At 40.7% G+C, this 24955-nt stretch overlaps 1 protein-coding gene across 1 annotated transcript in view; it reads right to left on the bottom strand.

Moving 5' to 3' along the window:
* Positions 1-24202, bottom strand: part of pamr1b (peptidase domain containing associated with muscle regeneration 1b) — a 38202-nt gene extending 14000 nt beyond the window's left edge. Inside the window, exons 1-5 of the mRNA XM_084396379.1 lie at positions 23808-24202; positions 14907-15083; positions 13808-13933; positions 11780-11894; positions 7248-7465 (exon numbers count right to left, since the gene is read on the bottom strand). Of these exons, the coding sequence (XP_084252505.1) occupies positions 7248-7465; positions 11780-11894; positions 13808-13933; positions 14907-15083; positions 23808-23931 (760 nt within the window). The 5' untranslated portion in view covers positions 23932-24202. The remainder of the gene's footprint in view (positions 1-7247; positions 7466-11779; positions 11895-13807; positions 13934-14906; positions 15084-23807) is intronic.
* Positions 24203-24955: the final 753 nt, after the last annotated feature.

Raw genomic sequence — 24955 nt, 5'->3', positions numbered from 1 at the left:
TTTCTCCTTTCCCCTCTTAACAGCCCCAGCAAAAGTGTTTAGCCTAAACTGTTTAACAGATCTAGACAGCGGAGTAGTATTATAGGCATGTTGTTCAGAACACCAGTTTCCTAAATGCAAGAGGGGGCAAGAGCATTTACACTGGTGAAGGTTAGATAAGGTTGAGCAGAAGAAAATAATAATAATAATAATAAATAAAACAATATAAAATAAAATGAATTGCTTCAAAACAGTGACGTTTTGAACGTCTACTGATGCAATTCAAAGAAACCTTAAAAACAATTTAAGATTTGTACCTGTTTAAAATGTAGACTTAAAACTTACTTCCATCTAGTGGTTAAAGCATGGAATTACCCCTTTAAAGGTTCTAAAGAAGTTTAAGTTTAAGCTTAACTGTTTTTCATTCTTTCCCCAGGAATATATCATGGAAATGTGGATTTTATCATGGAAAGGATGGTGATCATCCTCATCTTCAGTGTGCACAATTTTAATTTTGTATTTTTTTTTTAGGAAAGAAAGTATGGCACCATTGACTTACAGCCAAAACATTAACCTAAAATCACCTGATTTGCAACATCAGTGGAACAGGATTAGTTTTTAGGATATATTTATGTAAATTGATTGTTTATGTTCTTTTCGGGCAGGATAAGCGATATATAGAAATTGTTAAGGGTGTGTCAATGGCACACTGCCAACACGGGTATCTGAACTAACACAAAATATAATTTTGAAGTACATCATTATGCATATATCTGGGATTATTAGCAGAAATTGATTTGAATATACAATAAATGTATTACAGCACATACCATCCCCTATTACTATATTGCACTATTACATAATACTTACTGACCCAAGGTTTACCATTCATCATCTCGGTGCGACAGTATAAATGCTTGGATATAAAGCGTCGTGTCTTTAAATCTATACACATTCGGCATCATTTCTCTGAATAAGCTGTGAAGCTGCTTCAAAATACATGATATTAATGAAAACACTGTTGAATCATTTACAGTTACTGTCCAAATAATACAATTATGTTATGTAACAACATAATTACATAACTACAGCTGATCTGATATTTGCTACTGTGATGAAGATTAATGTAACTTTTAATAAGCAGGGTAAATTCCAGCCTTTAAATAAATAACCAAGTAAATGTTTAGGACGCATTGTAAGAATGTGCAGGGAGAATTCAGATATAAAAACGCTGACTCGTTAGGTTATGTTTTCTCATTAAAATCAGATGATTTCCTATTAATTCAATAGAATGTGAGGGAATACTAGAGAATACCAATATGACGGCGCAGTGGCCCACTCCGCGATATATAAATATATTTGCATAAGCTGGTGCAAATGTCTTTCCCATGGTGGTACCTTTAGTTTTTAGATCGTATCATCAATTACAATAATTTTTAAAGTCATTTTTAGTGAGACGCAGCTCTAATAGTCTCAAAATAGTTCCTTAGGTCTTTCTTTGTCCGGATACCTTTCAAAACATTTCTTCACCGCCACCAAGTCTCTCTCAGTTTCTACATTTGTGTAGAGCAGGGATGTCCAATCCTGCTCCTGGAGGGTCACTGTCCTGCAGAGTTTAGCTCCAACCCCAATTAAACACACCTGAACCAGATAATCAAGGTCTTACTAGGCATGCTAGAAACTTCCAGGTAGGTGTGTTGGGGCAGGCAGGAGCTAAACTCAGTGGACCCCCAGGACTGAGTTTGGACACCCCTGGTGTAGAGGCTTTCAATGTCCATTGAAAAAAAGTTTGACCTCCCTCCCTACTCTTACCAGCTCCATTCACCATGCCTGTCTCTTCAGCACTACACTATCCAGAATCCTCCCTGCTCACCACCTGCACACACTCCACCATCACCTGCAGCTGCCAGCAATTACCCTCATTACCTCACCCTGTATCAGCAGTCACCATCCACACCACGCTTGTCTGGTCTCGTCGTTGTGTACGGTAACAAGCCTGTCTTCCTACCTGAATTACCTACCTGTACTTAGTGATGGGAAACCAAGCCTTTTTGAAGCGTTTGAGGCTTTCATCAAATTGTGCCAAAAAACGGTTCATTACTCGAAGCTTTTAACACAATGCACATTAGCGACATCTGGTGGTCAGACTTGTTTTCTCCACCATATCTAACAAATCACAGCAGAGCAGAAAAAGCATGTGATCGAACAAAGCTTTGGAAGTCTGTGGCTACGTTTACATGCAACCAAATAATCCATTAGTAATCGGATTGACGGCTCAATCGGATTAAAAAGCCTTCATGTAAACACCTTAATCGATCCGATTGAGCTCAATCTGAATGAAATTTCAATCGGATTGAAAGGGGTGGTTTATTCCTTTTCGAAAACCGCGCATGTGCAATGAAGTTTAAATAGCATAATGACGTATGACGCGTGGAACGAGTGTTCTTCCTGTTGAATAAAGTGTCATATAAATGAGTGTCCAGACATCCTATAATTCTCCTTACACTCAGCATCTGTGAAGTGAAGCAGGACAGCGGCCCTTCAGTCCAGCTGGCTCCAGCCCCTGACCAGAGTCCAGTGAAGGCTCCAGCCCCTGACCAGAGTCCAGTGAAGGCTCCAGCTCCTGACCAGAGTCCAGTGAAGGCTCCAGCCCCTGACCAGAGTCCAATGAAGGCTCCAGCCTCTGACCAGAGTCCAGTGAAGGCTCCAGCCTCTGACCAGAGTCCAGTGAAGGCTCCAGCCTCTGACCAGAGTCCAGTGAAGGCTCCAGCCTCTGACCAGAGTCCAGTGAAGGCTCCAGCCCCTGACCAGAGTCCAGTGAAGGCTCCAGCTTCTGACCAGAGTCCAGTGAAGGCTCCAGCCCCTGACCAGAGTCCAGTGAAGGCTCCAGCCCCTGACCAGAGTCCAGTGAAGGCTCCAGCTTCTGACCAGAGTCCAGTGAAGGCTCCAGCCCCTGACCAGAGTCCAGTGAAGGCTCCAGCCCCTGACCAGAGTCCAGTGAAGGCTCCAGCCCCTGACCAGAGTCCAGTGAAGGCTCCAGCCCCTGACCAGAGTCCAGTGAATTCTCAAGCCTCTGACCAGAGTCCAGTGAAGGCTCCAGCCTCTAACCAGAGTCCAGTGAAGGCTCCAGCCCCTGACCAGAGTCCAGTGAAGGCTCCAGCCCCTGACCAGAGTCCAGTGAAGCCTCCAGCCCCTGACCAGAGTCCAGTGAAGGCTCCAGCTCCTGACCAGAGTCCAGTGAAGGCTCCAGCTCCTGACCAGAGTCCAGTGAAGGCTCCAGCCCCTGACCAGAGTCCAGTGAAGGCTCCAGCTTCTGACCAGAGTCCAGTGAAGGCTCCAGCCCCTGACCAGAGTCCAGTGAAGGCTCCAGCCCCTGACCAGAGTCCAGTGAAGGCTCCAGCCCCTGACCAGAGTCCAGTGAAGGCTCCAGCCCCTGACCAGAGTCCAGTGAAGGCTCCAGCTTCTGACCAGAGTCCAGTGAAGGCTCCAGCCCCTGACCAGAGTCCAGTGAAGGCTCCAGCCCCTGACCAGAGTCCAGTGAAGGCTCCAGCCCCTGACCAGAGTCCAGTGAAGGCTCCAGCCCCTGACCAGAGTCCAGTGAATTCTCAAGCCTCTGACCAGAGTCCAGTGAAGGCTCCAGCCTCTAACCAGAGTCCAGTGAAGGCTCCAGCCCCTGACCAGAGTCCAGTGAAGGCTCCAGCCCCTGACAAGAGTCCAGTGAAGCCTCCAGCCCCTTCCCAGAGTCCAGTGGGGGGGTACATGTCTCCAGCCATCGTGGCCGAGCCAGGAGTCAAGGCTACGGAGGCCTAACTGCCATGGTCCCCTGAGCTGTCTGCACCACCATGGTCCACTGAGCTACCTGTACCTCCATGGCTTCCTGAGCTGTCGGCACCTCCCTGGGTTGCCGGTGCCGTCCTGGAGGTATCCAAAGTCACCTGCCTATCACCTGACACAGCTCCAGGACACATACCCTACCATTCTGGCTGGAATCCATTTTTTGTGCGAGATCGCACCTTCCGGGAGGGGAGAGTACTCTCACCAGCTCCATTCACCATGCCCAGAATCCCCCCTGCTCACCACCAGCACACACTCCACCATCACCCGCACCTGCCAGCAACTACCCTGCAACTCTCCCTATGGAGGATCCCTTTCCCACTCTACAGATAAAGCGTCGTCGGGAAAACTCAATTTGCGTATCTACCCCGAATTGATAAAATAAAATAAAATTCTGAATCAAAACTATAAGGAAACACCAGTAATTTGTTTAGGCTTGGTTTGTAGGGAATAACAAACCTGCGCACATATATTCAAACGCACATAACTATAGAACCAATTCTTAATGCGCATGTGACCGCCATCAGTGTTTCTCACAGGTTCGCGTTTAACCCTTGTGTGGTGTTCATATTCTTGTTACTCAGCCAGTGTTCGTGGGTCTGGTGGACCCGCTGCATTTTTGGGTTTTTAATTCAACACAATCAAAAATGTTATGTTAAAATACTCAACAGATGTTTATTTCATCCCAATTACAAGCAATATAAACAGCATATATGGTCAATATTTTCTCTTTACCTTTGTTAGATCACATTTAAGAATTGCAACCTTGTGTGGGAATGGCAGGAGTAGAAGCACAAAACTCACTCTTGCACTCTTTCACACTTACACACAATCTCTCTCACACGCACGCACACACACACTCATGCACACACATACACACACCCATAACACACACACCCACAACACACACACAGACACACACAAAACACACACCCCCCCTCCCCACACACACACACATACACACACACACACACACACACACACACACACACACACACACACACACACACACACACACTCACTTGGATATGTGGTGTATGGTCACTCTCCATAGGCATAATGGTTTTTCTAATGTACAAACTGTATAATCTATCCCCCTACACTAACCCTACCACTAAACCTACCAATCACCATGTAATTGTGGCATTTTTTGAATTTCAAAAAACACCATTTAGTATGTTTTAGTATGAGGACACAGATGTCGTCATAAACCATGTTTACGTTGTAATACCCATGTCATTATACACATTTGTGTCCTCATAAACCATATACAAGAACATACACACACTAACAGCAGGCCCTGACAGGAGGAGGACAGAGTAAAGGTACACAGGACCTACAATTTCCACACTTTTATTTGCCCCGGGTCCAGTGGACCCGAACATCCTGTGTGTAATATAAATGTGTAGGGGGGGTGTACAGTGTGTTTTCATTAAAAATGTGTTGTGATATATATTCCTCACAGAAAATGAGCCAAGGCCAATGAGTCTCAGTTTGAAAAAATAATTAATTGTATCATTTTTCTTTTGATAAAAAATGAAAACGGGTCCAACAGACCCGAACACCATACAAGGGCTAGAGTCTGTGTAGAGAGAATGGTGTCGTCTTAGCGGCCCCTAATTTAATAACAAAAGATCATTGCGACGGAAGCGAATCAATCAAAACTAACTTTAGCTGTAAAATAACTTTATTAAAGAACCGCTATAAAGCCAAAACATTCTCTGTTACCTTAAATTATACGTTTACCTCTGTAAAGCTGCTTTGAAACAATCTACATTGTTAAAAGCGCTATATAAATGAAGATGACTTGACTTGACCCTCATTACATCACCCTATATGATCAGTCACCATTCACACCACACTTGTCTGGTCTCGTTGTTGCATACATTGCATACGTTCACAAGCATGACTTCCTACCTGAATTACATACCTGTACTACTTACCCGTGATCGCCATCTTCAGTCGTCAATGTCCATCCTCCGGTTCCCCTGGGACTCCGTTATCCATCTGCATCTCCAATATTAAGATCCCCATTATCATCCAGCTAAGTCATCATCAAACTATCAGACTGCTGTTATACTCACCCATGATTCTCTACTACTACTTCTACCGGTTCCTGCAAAAAATAAATAAAAATTTTTGTCTTTTAAATAGCTCTTGTGTCTAGTGAAAAGTGGTTTCATATAAAAATGTATCCATTCAGCCACTCCATGTCTTTCGCTTCCACAGTCCGAGACCTACATGAGGGAACATCTGGGAAAGGCCATGATGCCTTGTCTTTGTGTATTTTTGGTAGTATGCAAAATCTCCTACAGTAGCTCTTGGTGTATCCTGACTTCTCACATACTGTGCTTGCCTTCCAGTTGCTGGCAAAATCTATCCAGTTCCTCTAATTTCTCTAGACTCACTGAATATTGATTTATCCAGCGGTCTATAAAATTCCACATTCTGTAACTGTCGATTAGCTTCCCTATTGTATTGCACCATTATGGTTAGGGTTTAGTCTGTTAATTTATTAACACCTGTGTTATAGTTGTTGCCTTGGTGACACGCTGGACCGTGACTGAGAGATTTGAGCCTTCTTGAAATTCATTCAGTGCACAGCTGCAACCACGACTGCACAAACAAGCAACTTATACAACTTATATTTGCAGAGTGGCACATTGTTAGTTGCAGTGTTGGGGGTAACGCGTTACAAGTAACGTGCATTACGTAATTAGATTACTTTTCTGAAGTAACGAGTAAAGTAACGCATTACTTTATAAATTTACATATTAATATGCGAGTTACTTTTCAGTTTAATTAAAGTACTGAATTAAAATGAACATAGTCACGTAGAATCACGCACTCAATGTGTGCGCGGGAACAGGCGCTAGTCAGAAACGGAGATGGCAGGCCGTAGCTTTATATTTCTGCGATGGAAGTATTCTCATTATTTTGAAATCATCGAAGGAGAAGGAAATTGTCGTTAAGTGTAGATTATGTATAGGTGAAAAACTCTTGTCAACTGCAAAAAACACCACTTCAAATTTAAGAAAACATCTGCATGCAAAGCACAGCACTATAGAGTTAGATGAGAAGGAGCCGAAAGATACCTGCACCCCGCCTCAAGCTACTACGATCACCAAATGAAAAAAGAACTTCAGTAATTCTGATATAGAAATTCTACTGCAACAGGTAAATGCCAAACAACGACTGCAGAATTAAATAAAATGCAGTAACCAATTATTTGGAGCAAACTGTCATCACTCAAATGTGCGTAAGAGTGCTCTTGAGTGTGTGTAGATTTTGTTCTTAGCTAAGAACAAATACAACATAAGGAAACATTAGTGAATGTCAGAATCTTCGTAAAAAGTGCGTAAGTGGGACTAAAGAACACATTTCTTCGTAAGAACGGTTGGTGAATGAGGCCCATTGTCTTTAATCTGTCTTACCTGAGCTCTCCTGGAAGGTGGCAAAAAACCCATCAAAGTTCTTGTATCCATCTGAGATGAAGAGAATGTGCAGGGAACTGCCAGTGCTTTTGATTGGAGGAGGTCGTTCATTTCCACAATAACGACCAATCACACGCGAGTTCAAGCTGTCTCCATCCCTCACTTCAACATAGTCATACTGACAGCTGTGCTCAAACTCCAAGCTGAGCATCATGAACCTGAGACACAGAGAATAAAGTGTTCAGGTGATAAGGACATGATTCAGGTACCTGGACATGCAGTGATTGTGTGACGATGTACTGGTATAGTATTGCACACTGGAGAAGTCTGCTGCATTCTCTACAACCAAGCTTTCAGAATAACCTGCAAGTTCAGTAACACAGATTTTTTTTGGGAAGGTTTGAATTTTTTTTAAATTTCCATCAGTAAATCAGGTGCATATATATCTCTAGCTCCCCTAGTGGGAATTATGGATGTGGATGGTCCTGGGTGTTATAAAAATATAACTGCAAGCAGCCATGACGGGCCAAGCCGCTGCGCCAACGCCACCCCCATCCCGGTGGCTTTAGGGTACCTGTGCATTTGAAGCGGATAAATCTGAGGGAATAACAGAAAGCACATGCAAATAAACTATGGCTCAATTCATTCTTGGTGAATTCCCCCCTCAAATAGAATTGTCCCACTAGTTTCCTGACCATTTTATCAACTCTCATAAATATGTTATTTCCCATAAATATATATTTATTTTCTTAAACAAATGTTTAAATGTATGACTTCTTGATAGAATATAAATAGAGAACATATACAGTATATTTAAAAAAAAAATAGTTCTTGTCTGTAAATAATCCAAATTCAGGTTTCGAGACAAAAGCTGTCTTGTTTTTCTCTAGAATGGAGAGGTAATGTTTTCCTGGCTCTCAAACACTGGAACACTGACATGACTTCTTTCCTCTCAGCAGGCGAGTAATTAACTCCTGCCAGACTCCGTGACACTCACTACAACTCCATAAGAACTGTGTTGGAGATCAAAAGTGAGGATATCCAGACAACACCTGCAGAGGACTTTTGGGACAATCCAGGCACAAGATGGTTCTGTCTGGGGAGGCAGAGTCCAAAATCCTGTAGATGAACCACTAATATATGATTTAACAAGTGGACTAATATTAATTTGCGGCGCGGATGCAGGTCGGGAACCAGTAGGCACAGGCAGTCCAATAGCCAAGACCAGTTCAACTAGTTCTGAATTCGCCAGTAGGAATTCTGGGTCTTAGCGCTAGTTTATAATAAACATTTTGTAAGCTTTATATTCTAATCGCTGAACACATCAGACACACTTATGGCAGAGTCCTAATGTCCTTGCATTATTCATCCTGAGGGTGGCGCTCTAATGATGATTGAAGCCCTCTGCCCCTTCTGTTCATTGTCTCGTGTTAACATTACATAGATTTGTGTATTGCTTGTGGTTTCTCTTTGTGTGTTTTAAGTCTATATCACTCATTCAGTCTGCATCACGCATTTTCCATTGGCTACTCTTCAAAAGCAACCCGTGACAGCCATCTCCACTCAGCTTTTCTTCAGATTCATCTTCTCGAGAAGGCGATCTATCTGCACGTTTCTATTTTCTATTTTCTTATTCTCCGGATTCATCATGTTCAGCGAGCCACATCAAGTGGATTATTACTCTTCAGGGTGAACACGATGCAATTCTGTACGTTTGTGGTTTCTTGTACTCGCTTTATTATGAGTGAAGACACACATGATAAGTGTGATAAGTGCTTGGGTGTTCAGCCCACTCTTACTAGTGTAGGCTATCATACTGTCTGAGGATTTCAGGATGAAAGGGCTTTGTTCTTGGCTTCAGTTCTCCCCGGTCACTCCAGCACTGCAGCTGTCGAGACACCACATGGGTTAGGACTTTGGGGATCCGATGTTGGAACATGAAGCTATGATAAGCAAGCCTACAGATTTATCTTGCTCTCTTCCAATCTCTCTTGGCTGCCTCTAACTTCACTAGTTGGAAATGTAGTAAAACATGGGACTAACAGCAATCCTTTGCTCTCTTTTATTTCATTATGTTCAGGATGCTTAAATGTCTTAACTCGAGTAGTTCACATTCCATGTATATGTTCTCAATCCACATGGGTGTTTATGGCACTGTAATTATGACAGGTGGTGCTCCTGTTGCTTGTGTTAGACCAGACCATGGGTCGGATATCCCCTGCTGTTGTGTCATTTCAGGGCTCCGCTCCAGATGGTCAGGCTCCAGTAGAGCCACAGATATGGGTCTCGAGGGCCAGAGTTGCCAAGCCCGGTTTAGAAAATTGGAGATTTACAGGCTTTATCCGTGAGCTCCTTTTTTTTTTTTTTTGCTCCCGATGTAGTCAAGGTTGCTCAAGTTGTTGAAAAACCACAATGCAGTTCTTCTCCTCCAACCTTTGTGTCACAGAAGAGTGAAAGATTGCACAAGTTTTGCTAATTGTTTGTTTGTTTTGGTGGTTGTAGCAAAGGTTTTGTGTCTACCAAGCAAAGAATGTTACATTGGGTAAGAGAAGCTGTTTCGAAGGTCTATGAGGTGCCCTTCGAGTTCCTCTAAGGCTTGGGCTCGAGTGTCTTCAGAATGTATTTTGTATGTAACTTTGGTTCCATGAATAAGGAACGATAAGTTGTGTAGCTTACCATACTCCTCTGAGTGGAGACTTACAAGAAACTGCAACACATCATATTTCGGGTGATATATGCTCAAAGAGAAAAGAGTGGATCAGGATAAGACTTTCATATTGTAAAAAATAAAATGGTTAGGGTTGGGTTTAGATATAGGAGAGGGATAAGCGGCTCAAAAATATCTATATGCAGGTGTGTTGTATTTAAAGGTATGGACAATTTTTTCACTTTTACAGCTGTAAATACATCAAACTGTTTATGCTTCCGATGCTGTCAATAAGTCCATATTGTACATTTCTACATCTGTCTACACTTACAAATATGTACGTTTTTGTAAATTCTTTGTTCATTTGCATTATACACAGATGCTGGTTTGGTTCAGTAAGAGCTATAGGCTCCCAGTGCAGGCAGAATCCGAGATGGGATAATCATTAGGATTGTAAACTGTCATTTGCACTGAAAACATAAGGTTTCCTGGCAGTGAAGTCTTGTCTGTGCATGTCAGAGGCTGCTATGTTCCATAAATCTGTCAAAGACAATTCGTTTATGACATAATGTTTTGAACTTAAAGAAAATTTTTAAGAAAAAGAAAAAGAAACCTCATTAAAAAATTATTCATTTAAAAAAACAGCGATAGCATTTTAATTTAAAGTTAGGTAGTTACAGGTTACTACATGTACTTATCATAGTAAAACAGTAAATTATGCACAATTACAAGTAACTAACCTTTAACCAAACCCTAACTCTATAGTAAATACATGTAGTTAATTAATATTACTCAATACTTATCTGGGTAAGTACATTGTAACTACGTCACCATAAAACAAAGTGTAACTAAACAGCTCTCTAACAGTGTTTCTCTATATTTAACTCACTAGAAAGATAGGAGTAAGACCGGGTAAATTGTTTCCCCATGTTTTTGGTGTTTGCGTGTGTGTGTGTGTGAGTGTGTGTGTGTGTTCCTACCTCAAACCTAAAACTGTAAGCTGTGGACAAAATGTCCCAACAAGTATTCTATAATGGGTGGGTTTAGGGTTAAAATATATATAGCCCTCTGGTCCTCTTCACATGTCGGTCAAAAATGACAGATTTTTTTTTTTTTTTTTTTAATGAAACAAATCTACTATATTTTAGTTCGCTTTGAGTTTTTTATGCAATATTTTGTATTTTTGGGGGTATTTTAGGGGTTTTTAATGGAACTAAATTATATTTTCGCTGTATTTATAATCCATTTATTCACTTTTTTGAGCATAGACCTGAAAATTAAATTTCCCACTTAAACTGTCGTAAATCTTGAATTCTTTAGAGCACAGACGTGAACATAAAAAATTACAGAATGTTATGTTTATTGTTATGAAAAAACAAAATGATATGAAATATATATTTTCAAAAACATGTTTTACTCTAAAACTGTGAGAAAATCAAAGCCATAAATCTAAACAAGTTGTGTTCAAAATTTGAGCCTGATATCTCAAAAAATTAGCTTTAAGTAAGATTTTATTTGGCCGCAGTACCAAAAGTTTTCACTAGGTGAAATTCGTCTCCCATTCATTTCCTATGTGGTCATTTTTGACCGCAAAGAGTACAATAGTGACTATTTATTTTCAGGACCATTTAACCTGTTCGAATCATGTCCATGTTTTTTTTTTTTTTTTCACACAGCAAGTGGCAAAACCTTTACCAAGTTTTGTACCATTCCGATGAAGAAAAACAAAAAACAAAAACAAAAAAAAATGTAAAATCTTTCATTAAAAAATGACCAAAGAGCACCAGAGGGATAGTTTGTACAGTATAAAAATCATTATGTCTATGGAAAGTCCCATAAAACATGGAAACCCAGCATGTGTGCATAATATTAGTTCTCATCTCACCTCAGATCAATGGTATAAGGCCGGTCCACTTTTAGCGTCCACTCGCAGCGGGCATTGTTTGGGTAACTCTCCAGCACCAGGTGACCCTGCCTCTTATGAATCATCCCTCCACATGCTCAAAAAGGAGACATAGTCAGTCAAATTGATGTCAAATGTACACATTAAATGCAAAATACCCAACTTTGTGAATTGTCCAGTTACAAAAACATTACACATTTAAAACTCTGATCTGATTGGTCAGCTGCCCCCAGTCTGTTGTGATTGGTCTACCACTTAACATAACATAACACCCCTTACCAGCGAGTATCCGGAGGCATTGCAAACTTTTTGATAACAAGTCAAAAAGAACATGCTGACTGACTCGAGCCACCTTCACAACCATGACTTGCACAGTACAGTGCTAATTCATCATTTTCTACCTCTCTTACATTTCAGAAGTGATGTTATAACCGTGTCATTTGCAGGGTTCAGAAAGCAGTAGTTCAGTAGTTAGAAAAGTGATGAGAGCTCAACAAAAGGTTGTAGTGCTGAAATAATGGCAGGACTACAAACAAGGTGTTTTCTGTTGGAGAGATTGACTCCCTTTGGAGGGGACGTTTATCAAGTTTTGTCAAATCAATGTGTTGCTCCTGTCGGCATTGCTCGACGCTTGTTTTTCGCCAACTAAACATGTTCAGTCCGTGTTCGTTGGGTTGTGGAATGTATGAGAAGTGACATACTAATCTGGTGATTGGCAGCATTGGTCGGCTTCTGTCGGTGCGTGTGGATTAGCCTTAAAGCTGCTCCATATGGAAGATCTGTATGTTCAGATAACAACTGCTGAAAACAGAAACGCAGGCTCATCCGGGTCACTGAAGTTAGCAGCGCTATGCGCTTGCTAGGAATGTTTTTTCTTCGTGCAAGTTTTGCATTTGGTGAGCTAATAAAATATTAAAACTCAGTCAAATCAATATTTTGTGTGCAGTTATTTAACTATGCCATCCAGTATCGTGGACTCGCTCTCTCTTGTTTTATACAAATGCAGCTGCTGCCATTTTGTGACTACTGTTTTCTACACTTGTTTGATCTTGCGGCGCTGCAACTGCTCAGTCCGTGGTCTAATTGTTTACTTACATGGCAAGTATCCGTTTAATAATCGGGATAATGTACATCTTGCCTACCCTGGTAATCCATAGTTCTCGTGAGAGCACAAGTTGAATTTGCTCAGCGAGTTACTCTGGTGTCGAATAATGATGCTCATTAAATATGCCCCTCGATCTGAGCTGCACCAATCACATCGGGTTATCTGATCTAGGCGGGCCAGAGGCGAGATGACCACAGCGCTGTGACGGCGAAGTCATTAGTAAACTTTGCAAGATGGCTATGGATGAATACCAGTTGTTTGAAACGGCTTTGGCCGCTACAATGAACGAGTTAGACTTGGCTTTTTATCTAAAACAGGAACAGAAGACGCCGCTCGAATCGTTCCTTTGCAAGAAGGATGTTTTTGCTGTTTCACCGACCGGATACGGTAAGAGTATAATCAGAGAATGTCTAATAAGGTCAGCTCCGCTGGTAGCTGTGGTTTATTGTTGTGATTGGTCGTAGTGTTATCCAATTGCGTGCAGCGAGATTTTCAAATGCACGCTTGGTGCCGCCCCTCGAGCTGGGCGATTTTCATTAGTCGACACCAGACCATTAATCTTTTAGATTTAGGTCTGGATTTCCAGGCTACATCTAGCCGGTTGTTATCTCAGAATAAACCCCCTTCAGGCTGATGCAAGACCTGATCCTGATCACCCTGTCGGGGTTTATTCTGAGATAACAACCGGCTGGATGTATATTATCCCTTACTTATCTGGGTAAGCTGGCTGATTATTGATACAGGAAAAACTGCATTAAAATACAAGCATTTCACAAGTCATCTTTAAGCAAGCAAGCAAAGACTGAATATTTCACAGTCATGATCCAGAGAAAGAAATTCCCAGATGACTTTTAAATCTGTCATTACTCTGAATGCATGAACACTGCAGATTGTAAGGAACTTACTTAAACAATCCCCACCGGACCATCCTGGGCGACACTCTGCACAGTACTGCCCTTTTATAAAGAAATCATCCCTTGGGCCCCATGTGCCGTTGTTACAGCGCTTGCAGTTCTCAAATATGCTGCAGCCTGAAGTGGAAAAAGCAAAAGCCCTAGATTTAGAAAGAGGCATTGAAGATTGGGATTTAGTTCTAATGAACTAGCGAAGAAGATGCAAAGAGCTTGCGTGTTTTCTATGACACAAAGATGCCACCACCGTTCGTCATTTGGGAGATGGCCAGTAATATTACCAGAACATACAGAATGTGTTCTCCATGTGGTGTGACCTTTAATACACTCCATGGTGGAATTGTAGGGTGAGAGTACTGACGTTGTATCTAGTCTTATTAGGCTGTAATGAACTGGAATTATTCTTCAAATCAGCATTATCTGCAAAATTGCAAAGTTTTTCATTGAACTCGCCATACTAAATTATGAGATTTTCTTGTATGAATGATACATGCACTGCTGCCTCACGTTTTGGCAAAGACATTTCAGAATACAGCAAAATCTGACACTTTGAGACAGGAGTACCTATGATACCTACTGATACAGTCTGGGAAAGTTCTGAGACAGAGCCTGAATCCACATTTCTGACTGTAAACAGCAATTCAGGAATTTTTTTAGATTACAAACATCTGGCTGTTCGCATGTACAGACATTTTTTTTAAGACCAGACCATTTAATTTTCCTGTTGCTGTAAAATTCTTTATAGACATCACACAGTCAAGAATGTGACAAACATTATTGCTCAGGAAAAAAAAAAATCCTTTAACCATTAAATCCAAATGGAAGGAATGCACTGACTCTTTTCTTTGTTTACAAGGGTCCAGAGAAAAATGTTAGCAAAATCAACAAATCATAAACCAGGACGGACTGAAGGACATATATGACATTTATATTTCTGCCAGGTGTTTGATTGCTTTTGAGCTGCAGAATTATTAAAAATATAGGATCAACTGAAGCGATTAAAAGTGAAAAACCATGAACAAACCAAGACATGCATCACAAGAAGAGAAAATTGAGAAATATCTGCAAACGTGTTTGTGTGTTATCTGCTCACCTGGATGTATGATGCAGGGATCGCATTCATTTGCAGCATTACGACAGCATGGCACTGCGTAACCTACGGGATACCCCTGAAGAGGGCATTTACAGTGGATGACGTCATATTCACAGCATCCCCTGCACATCACGCTCCACTCGGGCCCTGGACAGTAGCTGTACAGGAACCTGTAATCTAACAAGCAACACACAATATCATAGGCAGTACATACTGATGGCACACATTATAATCAAAATGAATATACCCTTTTAACTTTACACTAAAGTTGCAATTGTTAATGGTAATTGTTGCATTAGTTAACAAGAAGTTTAAGAAGGAACAAGATCAGTATACAGCATTAGTTAATCTTTGTTAATGTTAACTTTCTGTGACGTTCTGTGTGCTTAGTTTTGTTTTCATGGACTTTTAGTTTGCATTCGTTAGTCGCCTGTTTCCTACGTTTCCATTGTTCCTAGATTCCCGCTAATCGTTAGTTGTCATGGACACTCATTAATCATCACAGCTGTTTGTCATTGTCTCATCATCACTGTGTATTTAAGTTCCTCTTCTTGCTCACTTCAGTGTCTGGTATTGTTTGTGTGTAGACACACTGTTACGTTGCCTTCTCGCGTTTGGATTGCCTGAGTTTGGTTTATTTAAAGTATATTTTGTTTGTAGAAACCTGTTTGGACCTTTTTCGTCATCTTCATCTGAACTAACCATGACACTTATAGCACATATACTAATGCATTTCTAAATATTAATATCTTACATTTTTATCATCTGTTAATGCATTAGTTACCATGAACTAACAATTAACAACACTTATAGACAATGAGCAGCACTTTATTAAAGTTACCTGAAAGCAATTAAGAATTTTATGAGCTTGAAGTGGAAACCATTTGAACATCAGTTAATGTGTTTCTAATGTTTGTGGGCTCTTCACTAACATGATTTTTATTAAGTGTTTATTATGCACTTTTGGCAGAACAGTCCATGAGGGAGTGGAGGGAGGGAGGAGACCCAGAGCAGAGTCATCAGGACGAAGACCCATGGCAGAACAGACGGAGAGAGGAGTCAGGAGCCCAACCGACTGAAGTGGAGGTGGGAGAGGTGGAGACCCCGGCAGAGCCAAGGAGACAAAGACCCAGGATGACACCGCTGGGCTGGAGGGCCAAAGCAGAACCCCTGGTTCACGGGATCTGGGTGAAGCCAGTGGGAGTGAGGACAATGGTGGAGCTGGAGGCAAGGAGGCAGAGCTGGGCAGAACCAGAGGAGGAGTGCTTGATGGGACCAGCGAAGGCAGGGCCAAGGAGCTTGAAGGCGTAGTCAGAGGAGGGGGGAGCGGGAGACTGGGCAGAACCGGCAGCGACGAAGGAGACTTGGGGCTGGGCAAATCCAGCGGCAACAAAGGAGGTAACAGAGGAGGTAAGGCTTGGGAACAGGAGGTGACCAGGGAATCCAATAGTCCAACCATGGGGAAATCAAGGAGGATTGATGGGAAACCTCTCGGTGCCATCTGGCTCCACTGAAAGCCCTATAGGGATGGACATGGGTGCCAGTTCTTGCACTTGATCAGACATGCCAACAGGCTCTGGCTCCGTGTCTGCAGTGGGCTCATGCTTAGTATCCGGGGGTATTTGGAAGGCAGGTTCAGGCTCCGGGACAGACAATGGCTCTAGGGTGGACAATGGGCCGGCTCACACACCTGGTCAGACTCGGCTTTGGCTCTGGGTGCGCATGAGAGCGGTTACTGCGCGGAAGCACAGCGATGAGTTCAACAACGCGGATCATATCGTTCATATATGGAGTGCAACAAAGTAACTATGCCTTTATTCTTTTGGTTAAACTGACGTATGTCATTTGTTCATGACATTTTAAGGTGCTATCGCTCCAGGATACCAGGTGGCTGACTCGAGGAACTCCTTCTCGTAGTCTTTCAGTGGATGGCCATATTGTGCAAGGGAGAGGAGAATGTCTTTGTGGGAGTGAATGTAAAATCCTGCTGGGTTCATTTCGGTTGGGTATGGCCTTCTGTCAGGGTTTCCACAGGTTTACAGAGAGCAGGGACACTGCAGCAATAGTAAGTTTATTAAACCAACAGCAGGATTAACACATGGCAGGTTAGTAATGACTTTGATGACAGACCATGGAGTGAACAAACTGAGTGATAGCTTTAATCTTATCTATCAGGCAGAGAGTGATACACACACACACACACACACACACACACACACACACAGCAGATGAGATGAGAAGCACAGAGGAGATTACCTGGAAGAGACAAGGAGATGACTTGGAATTGATACTGAAGACAAAACATTATCAATCTCACAAAGCAAAGATCCAGTTAAGTGAGTCTGTGTGTGACCGGGTGCCAGGGAGGATCATGGGAAATATAATCTGTCAGAAATCAGCTGTTGATGTAGATTTTTGTGTGAATATAAAGTCACACTTACTGATGACTTCTACAGACATGTATGCTATCCGCCTTGAAGATTAGGAACATTTTTGCCTTGAATGTTTTATATGTCATTGCTAAAAATCAATTTATCATGGAAGAAATGAATGGAATTTTTCCTTCCTCACTGAACGGTTTTTCAAGAGACGACCAATGTGGAACAAATTAAGGACTTTGTATGTACAATTTCGCCATTTGTCTGTGCAAAACAGGCTGCAATGATGGCTTGGCAGTCTTCCCATTATGTATTAAAGATTTGGCTCAGAAAATGTTGACATGTTTGTATGGTTTTAATAAATGTTTAGCAATTTTTGCTTTACAATAAAAAGTCCAGCGTTTCCCCTCAATATGCTCTTTTATTTTAAATAATGTTAGTAAAGAGCCTACATGTCATGTCTTGTTTTGAGTTTTGTTTCATGTCCTTTATTTAGAAGTTTTCCCATTGTCATGTTCCTGGTTTTGCCATGTCATGTGTCCTATGTTGTCATTGGGTAATTGTCTTAATTAAGCCCTCATGTTTGCCCTGTTACTTGGTCGTTTATTGAAGTAACTATGTGCCAGGTCTTTGTCCATTGCCAAGTTAAGTTTTTGTTCCAGTTTATGGTTTGTTTCACATAGCCTATTGGATTTTGTACATAGTCTATGTTTCATGTTCTTGGATTTTGGATTTTCACTGTAAATAAACTGCACTTGGGTTCGCTACGTCATTGTCTTCGTCTGCTTGCAAGCTCATCATTGGCCTCGTCAGCTATGTTACACTACAAACATTATTAACACACCAAGTAATGTAGAAATGTCACACTTTACAATAAGTTTCACAAATATACATAATAAATACTTTATTAAAGGTAAATCAGGTTAGTAAGGAGCCCAAAGATAGATAAATAAATAAATGAACAAATAGGAAAGTAAAGAAAACATGTATTTGATAAACATGAGGGAGGCGGTCCTAGCGTAGCTCCAGTGCATCATTGATTGAGAGGTCAAGTATAGAAGTGTTAAGTGTCAGATCTAACTAATGCTTGGTAGACACCAAAAGATAATCGGGCTGATTTTGGGCCGAATTTCCCCCCTTCCGACAATCCTAGCTATGTCCAGATTATCTTGATGGTTCTACAGATTATTTTATCAGGTTTTCCCTTGGTGTGAGGTGTGTTAAGAGTGTCCGAACCTGCTCGGAAGAACGTCGGACACATGTTAAATATTTACGATCAGAAGGACAGAGCCCCGAGGACAAACGCGCGCACGCTCTGGAGATTATCACGTGAAACGAAACAATATCCAATCAGAAAGCGAGATGATGGAAGACGGAAGCATAACAAACGCAGTCATGGCGCAGCACAAATTGAAATTGATGTGGACAGCAGAGATGGAGGATCAGCTTGTTGATCCCTTTTCTTTTGTTTCCGTGAATTTTCTGTGAAAATCATTCCAAACACTAACATCGCAGTTTCTTCCTGCATATCGTCCGCCATGCTTATTCTGAAGTCTTGCGAGATTTTGCGAGATTTCCTGTGTTCACAGTCGAGACTCTGGTTGAGAATCTGTTGCTGTCTTTGTCACATCATGGCACACCACACACTATAGGAGCAAAACGGTTAAATCTAGGATTTTTTGTCCTCATGTTTGTGGTCTATCACATTTTAAAAATCTTATAAGATGTAAAAAATCTTTTGGTGTGTACCCAGCATGAGCGATAAAGATCAGAGTTTGCTACGGGTTGAGTCAGATAAACTGAAGAGTTCCAAATTTTCACCAATTCACATTATCAAATTATTTTGACGTGTCCGCATCCAGCTGCTTATGTGGAGGTTAACCTTCCTCACAGCATCGTCATCAATCCCCGAACCATCGACGACGTCAGATTCTAGGTTGATGACGCCTAGACACCCAGTGGGCGGTAGCAAAGGTTCTAGTCTAATGCCTGTTTATTTTATTAATCACTGAGAAAATCTTGACTCCCAAACGCATTGTGAGCCTCAGGTAATAGTAAACCACTTGCACCAAAGGTCAATACAGTCTCCTGGGCTCATGATACTTTTGGGAAACACGGCCCTAGATTATTCTGTTCTTTGTAGAAGTCGTTGGTTGGTAAACGTAACCCAAATAACTTTCAGTTATTGCAGAGATTGCAAGATTTTCTCTGTGATTATAACATAAACAGGCATTCCAGTAGAAACCAGCCGTCCACTGGGTGTCATCAATCTAAAATCTGACGACGGTCCTGATGGTTCCAGGCTTGATGATGATGCCGTGAGGAAGGAGCACATAAAATGCTGGATTCAGCTTTGTGTTTCTTTTTCTGGAAAACTGTGGTTGCTACAAAATTATTGTACATAATAATGAGAATCGATAAAAATAACTATCCAATTGATCTGGCTCATCCTGTAGCAAACCTCATTAAGTAAAAGAATAGATAAATCAATCTGGAAATAAATACATATACATAGCAATAAATACATTTTACTCTCTATGGTGTATCATCATTTATAAATGACACAGAGAAAATTGCATAAAAAAAAGAATAATAATATTCAACCAAAATAAGTTTTATTATCATATTACATCACATGCTTGACAAGGAAGTGAAGGAGACATTAGCACATGTCAGGTTACATGCTGTCTAGGCTCCATTTTGAGTTCATATTAGACAAGGAAATGCATGTAAAAAAAAAAAAAAAAAAAAAAATAATAATAAAAAAATCATTGTACATCCAAATGGTAAAGTTTTTGGTCATTTTTACTGCACGCATCCGCCACCTCGCACTGGGCCGTATTAGACCCCATGCTTGGGACAGCCCTGGAAGCAGGGATAGTGATGGCAGAGAGGAAGAATATACGTCATAGATTGTTGTTGAAGACAGACATTTGGGTACATTATCCTATACCAGTTTGGAAAATATCATCCATACTACAACCAGAGGTCAGGAAAGATGCCACTGCCTATTGGCCTTGTACACTGACAAGCAAATGCTCCAAAAACTATGACTAAATAGGTCAAAATGCACTGAAAAAGACTGATTTTCACTTGTGCTACAATCATTGCTTTGGAATTCCAAGAAAGAAACAAATGTTTTTAATGCATTTTGAAACACTAAGACATGGTTTCATTACTTTCTAGGCAGCGAAATTGCATCTGCATTTCCAACTGAAATATAGTAGCACAACACCTGTAATTTCATAATTAGTCCCATAGAGGGTTAAAAATAAATGAATGCATAAAAAAAGAATACATTTATAACAGTTAAAAATAAAAGTAAATACAGAAAAAAATACAGAAAATAATATATGAAAGAAAAATGTGATACATAAATATATTCAGGATTCATTTTATTTAATTAATTTAATTTATTCCTTTATTTATTTTCCTATTTTTAAAGTTATTTATTTATTTATGTATGTGTTTGTTTTTAATTTCTGCAGATTTGGTCCTCCATATTTTGCACCTGAAGTATGTGTGCGTTTAGGCACATCATATAAAGTAAATAGTTTTTGCTTGGATAGGGTTGGACTTGTTCAAGAACCCATCTTTTGCCACCTGTCTTAGTTGGTGGGTTACCAAATATTAATGAAGGCCCTCCCTAATGTGGAGGCCAACTGGAGGGCCACATCCCAGCAGAGTTCAGCTCTACCCCTCATTAAACTGACCTGATCCAGCTAATCAAGTCCTTCAGGCTTATTCGAAAACTACTACCTACTAGGGTTGGAAGTAAACTCTGCAGGAACTGAGCTTGACACCCCTGCCAACTCTGCCGACTGCTAGTGCCGACCCTTTCTGTCCCAGTTGGTTTTCATTCGAAGCAGAATGTCTGACGTGCAAAAGCTGCCACTTCTGTCAGTGGAAAATATAGGTGCCAACAACTCAGAAGCACAGGTTAGTTCAGCAAAGCACAAAGCATCATCAAAAGGTGTTTGTAAGGTAAATTAAATGGCAACACTTTACAAGAAGACTAATTGTCCTTGTTGTTTACCATAGTTTAGATAACTTTATAGTATTTACAGTATTTGCTTTATAGCAGGATCTTTCTTTATATCAACCCAGCTCCTGGAGGGCCGCCACACTGCAGAGTTCAGCTCCAAGCCTAATAAAACACAATTATAATCGAGGCATTCTGGATTATGTGGATGGTAATGTTGGAGCAGGGTTGCAACCGAATTTTTGCAGAAAGATTTTGGACGGAGAGAAGCCTCCAGGCTGGCCACTCCTGCTTTATACTGTATGATGTCAGGTTGTGTGTGCAGTTGTGAGCTTTGTCTCTTGTACACACTGTGGTATTTTTCCATGGTAACAGCTGTTTGTTGTGTTATGGTTGATTCATTCTCCTCTTGAGAACCAGTAAAGTGAAGCCTTTAGTGAAGAGGCTGGGTGTTGCTTTGAGACAACTTTGCCAGATTTGCTTTGGATGTCTCAGGAATGAATTGGAATTCTTTTGGAGAACACAATGAAATTAACAGTTGCTGTTTAGTCTTTAAATGTAGTTTCTTGAGGTGTTTTGTTGTTGAAATGATTTCCAATAATTTCTTTACCAATAAATCAAGTTCTGTGTTCCTCAAGCTGGATGAAAACATTGCTCAGCTGACTATAGTCTTTCACAACCCATAACTCCCCCCCAAAACTTTCTGAACAACAACATTTTTGTGGGTTTACATGACAAACTGTAACACCCACACAGACCAGGGAAAAACAACGACAACAAAACGTCCAGGATTAGTTTAGCCTGCAAGGTTGAGTAAATGCAAAATACACTTTTATACACATTAGACATGGAAGAGAGAAAATATTCCAGCGCTGTGATCTAATCGCCGGATGACCTCGTGTTTGCGTGTATTTGCGTACTGCAGAAACACAGGGAACAGTAGTGTGGGAGGTGTCTGTAACCGTTTCAGTGTGTTAGCAAGAAGACCACAGGAGTTTCAGAGCTTAGGATGTACAGTTTATCTCATGGAGAGAATTACATGTAATGATCTTATTATAGTTATACATTTCAAAGCATTGATATACTGAATTGTAATGCCGACAGTCTAGCCGAAGTAGGTTCGTGTCCAATTTCTAGTTAAGGTTCAAAGCTATAAAGTTACAAAACTACATTTAGGCATACCTTCAAAATAATAGGTTCAGTTCCCTCACTGCAAAAACCATTTTCTTCATTACTCCATATTTCCTTGATAAAAAAATATATAATTGGATTGTTTTTGGCAGTTCTGGGGTAGTACTTGGAGAGAACTAGCAACTTTCTGAATACGGCCCAGAAGTTGCCCAAGGTTTTCCTAAAGCACTGGCTCTCAACCCTGTTCCTGGAGTATTTTGAACGTCTAATTTTTGTCATTGGATCTTTACCAATGACCTGATGACCTGAATCAGGTGTGTTTGATTAGGGAAACATAGAAAATGTGCAATGCTGGGGCTCAAGGAACAGGGCTGAGAAACCCTTTCCTTAAGATCTATGCCCTGATCTACATCATTTAAGGAATTAGAGATAATGTGCGCAAACAAACTGTGCTTTTAGCAAGCGTAATAATTCAAAGTGAATTATCCCTGATTGAGTTTAATACAGTGTGACTGCAGCATCTATTGCTATCAGTGTTTCTTGACATGTTAGTGTTATTAGTGATATTCCTCAGGCCTGAATGTATTAGCAGCCATGGAACAAAAAACTCTCACTCCGAATAACCACCGCTAAGCTCTATATACTTTCACCCACGCAAAGAGGAAACCACAGTGCAATATGAATGTCTTTGTTGCCTAACTAGCCTCTACTGGGGAATGTTTTGTGCAAATCTAGCACTCACAGTGTATCCTTGAGTTACAGTAAGGCATAACCTTTAATTGAACTACTTGTTTTCAAATGTGAGTTGAGGATGTGAATGTGAAAAGTTCCATTGAATTATTATTATTAATTTTTTTGGCTGATTGGTTCCAAAGGGTGATGTGCATCGGAATACAAAGGCAATGATCTGTGTCTTTATCTGAGCCAGAAACAGCATCTTGGGGTCTGTAAAATCAATCCAGGAAAATCCCTTGAATGGGAATAGTGAAGTTCATGGCCTCAGCTTACATTACTAGATTTGAACCACATACAGAGCAACACCAATAAATTTTGTCTGTTCTATCTAAAGGTTTAATTAATATGAGTAGACAAATCACTTTTACACATGTGCCTTTTTCCCACTTTGGAATTTGACAATAAGTTTTTCATTACATTAAATCGGATGGGAGATTTTTTTAAAGCATCAACAAAGAGAATATAATTCATTAAGGTAATGCAAAACAACAAATAACTGTAACATTTTACAGGGTTTTCAATCACAAAGACAGACTGGAACAGTTTCTATACCTCATAAAAAAAGAGAGAAAGAGACACACACAAATAGAGAGGAACAGTTCATGACCTTGACTCTCAGACGACAAAAGAGTGTGACTCTCCATGACTCTTTAAAAGCAGTTAAATTAGACTCACCATATGGCCAGGCCGTCCCCTGGGCCAACAGGAGGAAGATGATGAGTAGGGTGAAGCCGGGCAGAGAGAGAAGATTGTGACGGCTCCGCTGGCTGCGGCCCTGCAGCGGTACAGATAAACACATGCTGCCGTCTGAAGCTCTGTTTACTCTTTGAGCTCAGCTGCTTTGACATCACCTCTACTCTGTACTTCCCTCCCTCTTGACTCACATTTTCCCTCTCTCTCTCTCTCTCTCTCTCTCTCTCTCTCTCTCTCTCTCTCTCTCTCTCGCCCTGCATACTCCCCTCAGTTTCTCTCGGTCCCAAACCACATCTTCTTTGTCTCTTTAAATCTGCTATACTCAAAAGTGAAAGTTCCTATCTCTGTGTCTCTTTTTCTGTGATTTTTCCTTCTCTGTTTCTCTCCCCTCCCTTGGTTTCAGGTTTCAGAGTCCAGCTTTGTAAGAGTCTCCACTAATCATCAGCTCTGCTGTTAGAACACACTCACTGTTACAGAATAAAAGTACACACACTCACACACACAGACAGACGTTGGGTTTTCATGTTTTAAAAAACATCAGTATGATTTATAAACTGTTTTCCTCATAAAATGTCCCCACAACGAAAAGGATTTTGGATAGGCCTATTGCCATCTTTGTGTCCCCTGAACCACACACACACGGACACACATACAGACACACATATTTCTCTTATATGCTATGCTACAAAAAAATTAATTAGGAATGTTTAAGAAAAATAAGTAAAATAAAGAAAAATAAACTTGTTTTACAGTTTTTCTCAATAGCTAAAACACAATTTCTGAAACTTTGCTCCATTTTCTGAAAACATTAAACACAAAACTTAATCTTCAAGCACTATTTACAAAACCTCTGACTCCTCTTGCAAAATGAAACTTTCGCCTCAAAACAGTTTTAGCTGTGTTCAAAATCAAACACTGCTCTCAAATCATAAACAAAGTGATCAAAATGATATACACTATCAAGCAGTCAGTAAACAATACACCAAAAAATAGAAAACACGCTGTTCAAAACATATAGTTCTCAGGGAGAAGTACATTTTTAATCTCAAAACAAATTTCATATTTTTCCGTCATTGTCTTTTGATGAACGAAAACATGTTCTATCATAGTAGCTCAAAATTGATCAGAAA

The sequence above is a fragment of the Rutilus rutilus genome (assembly GCF_951802725.1).
Source record: "Rutilus rutilus genome assembly, chromosome: 23".
Classification (NCBI taxonomy): Eukaryota; Metazoa; Chordata; class Actinopteri; order Cypriniformes; family Leuciscidae; genus Rutilus; species Rutilus rutilus.
The sequence above is the reverse complement of the archived record's forward strand: the minus strand, read 5'-3'. Positions and strand labels throughout refer to the sequence as shown.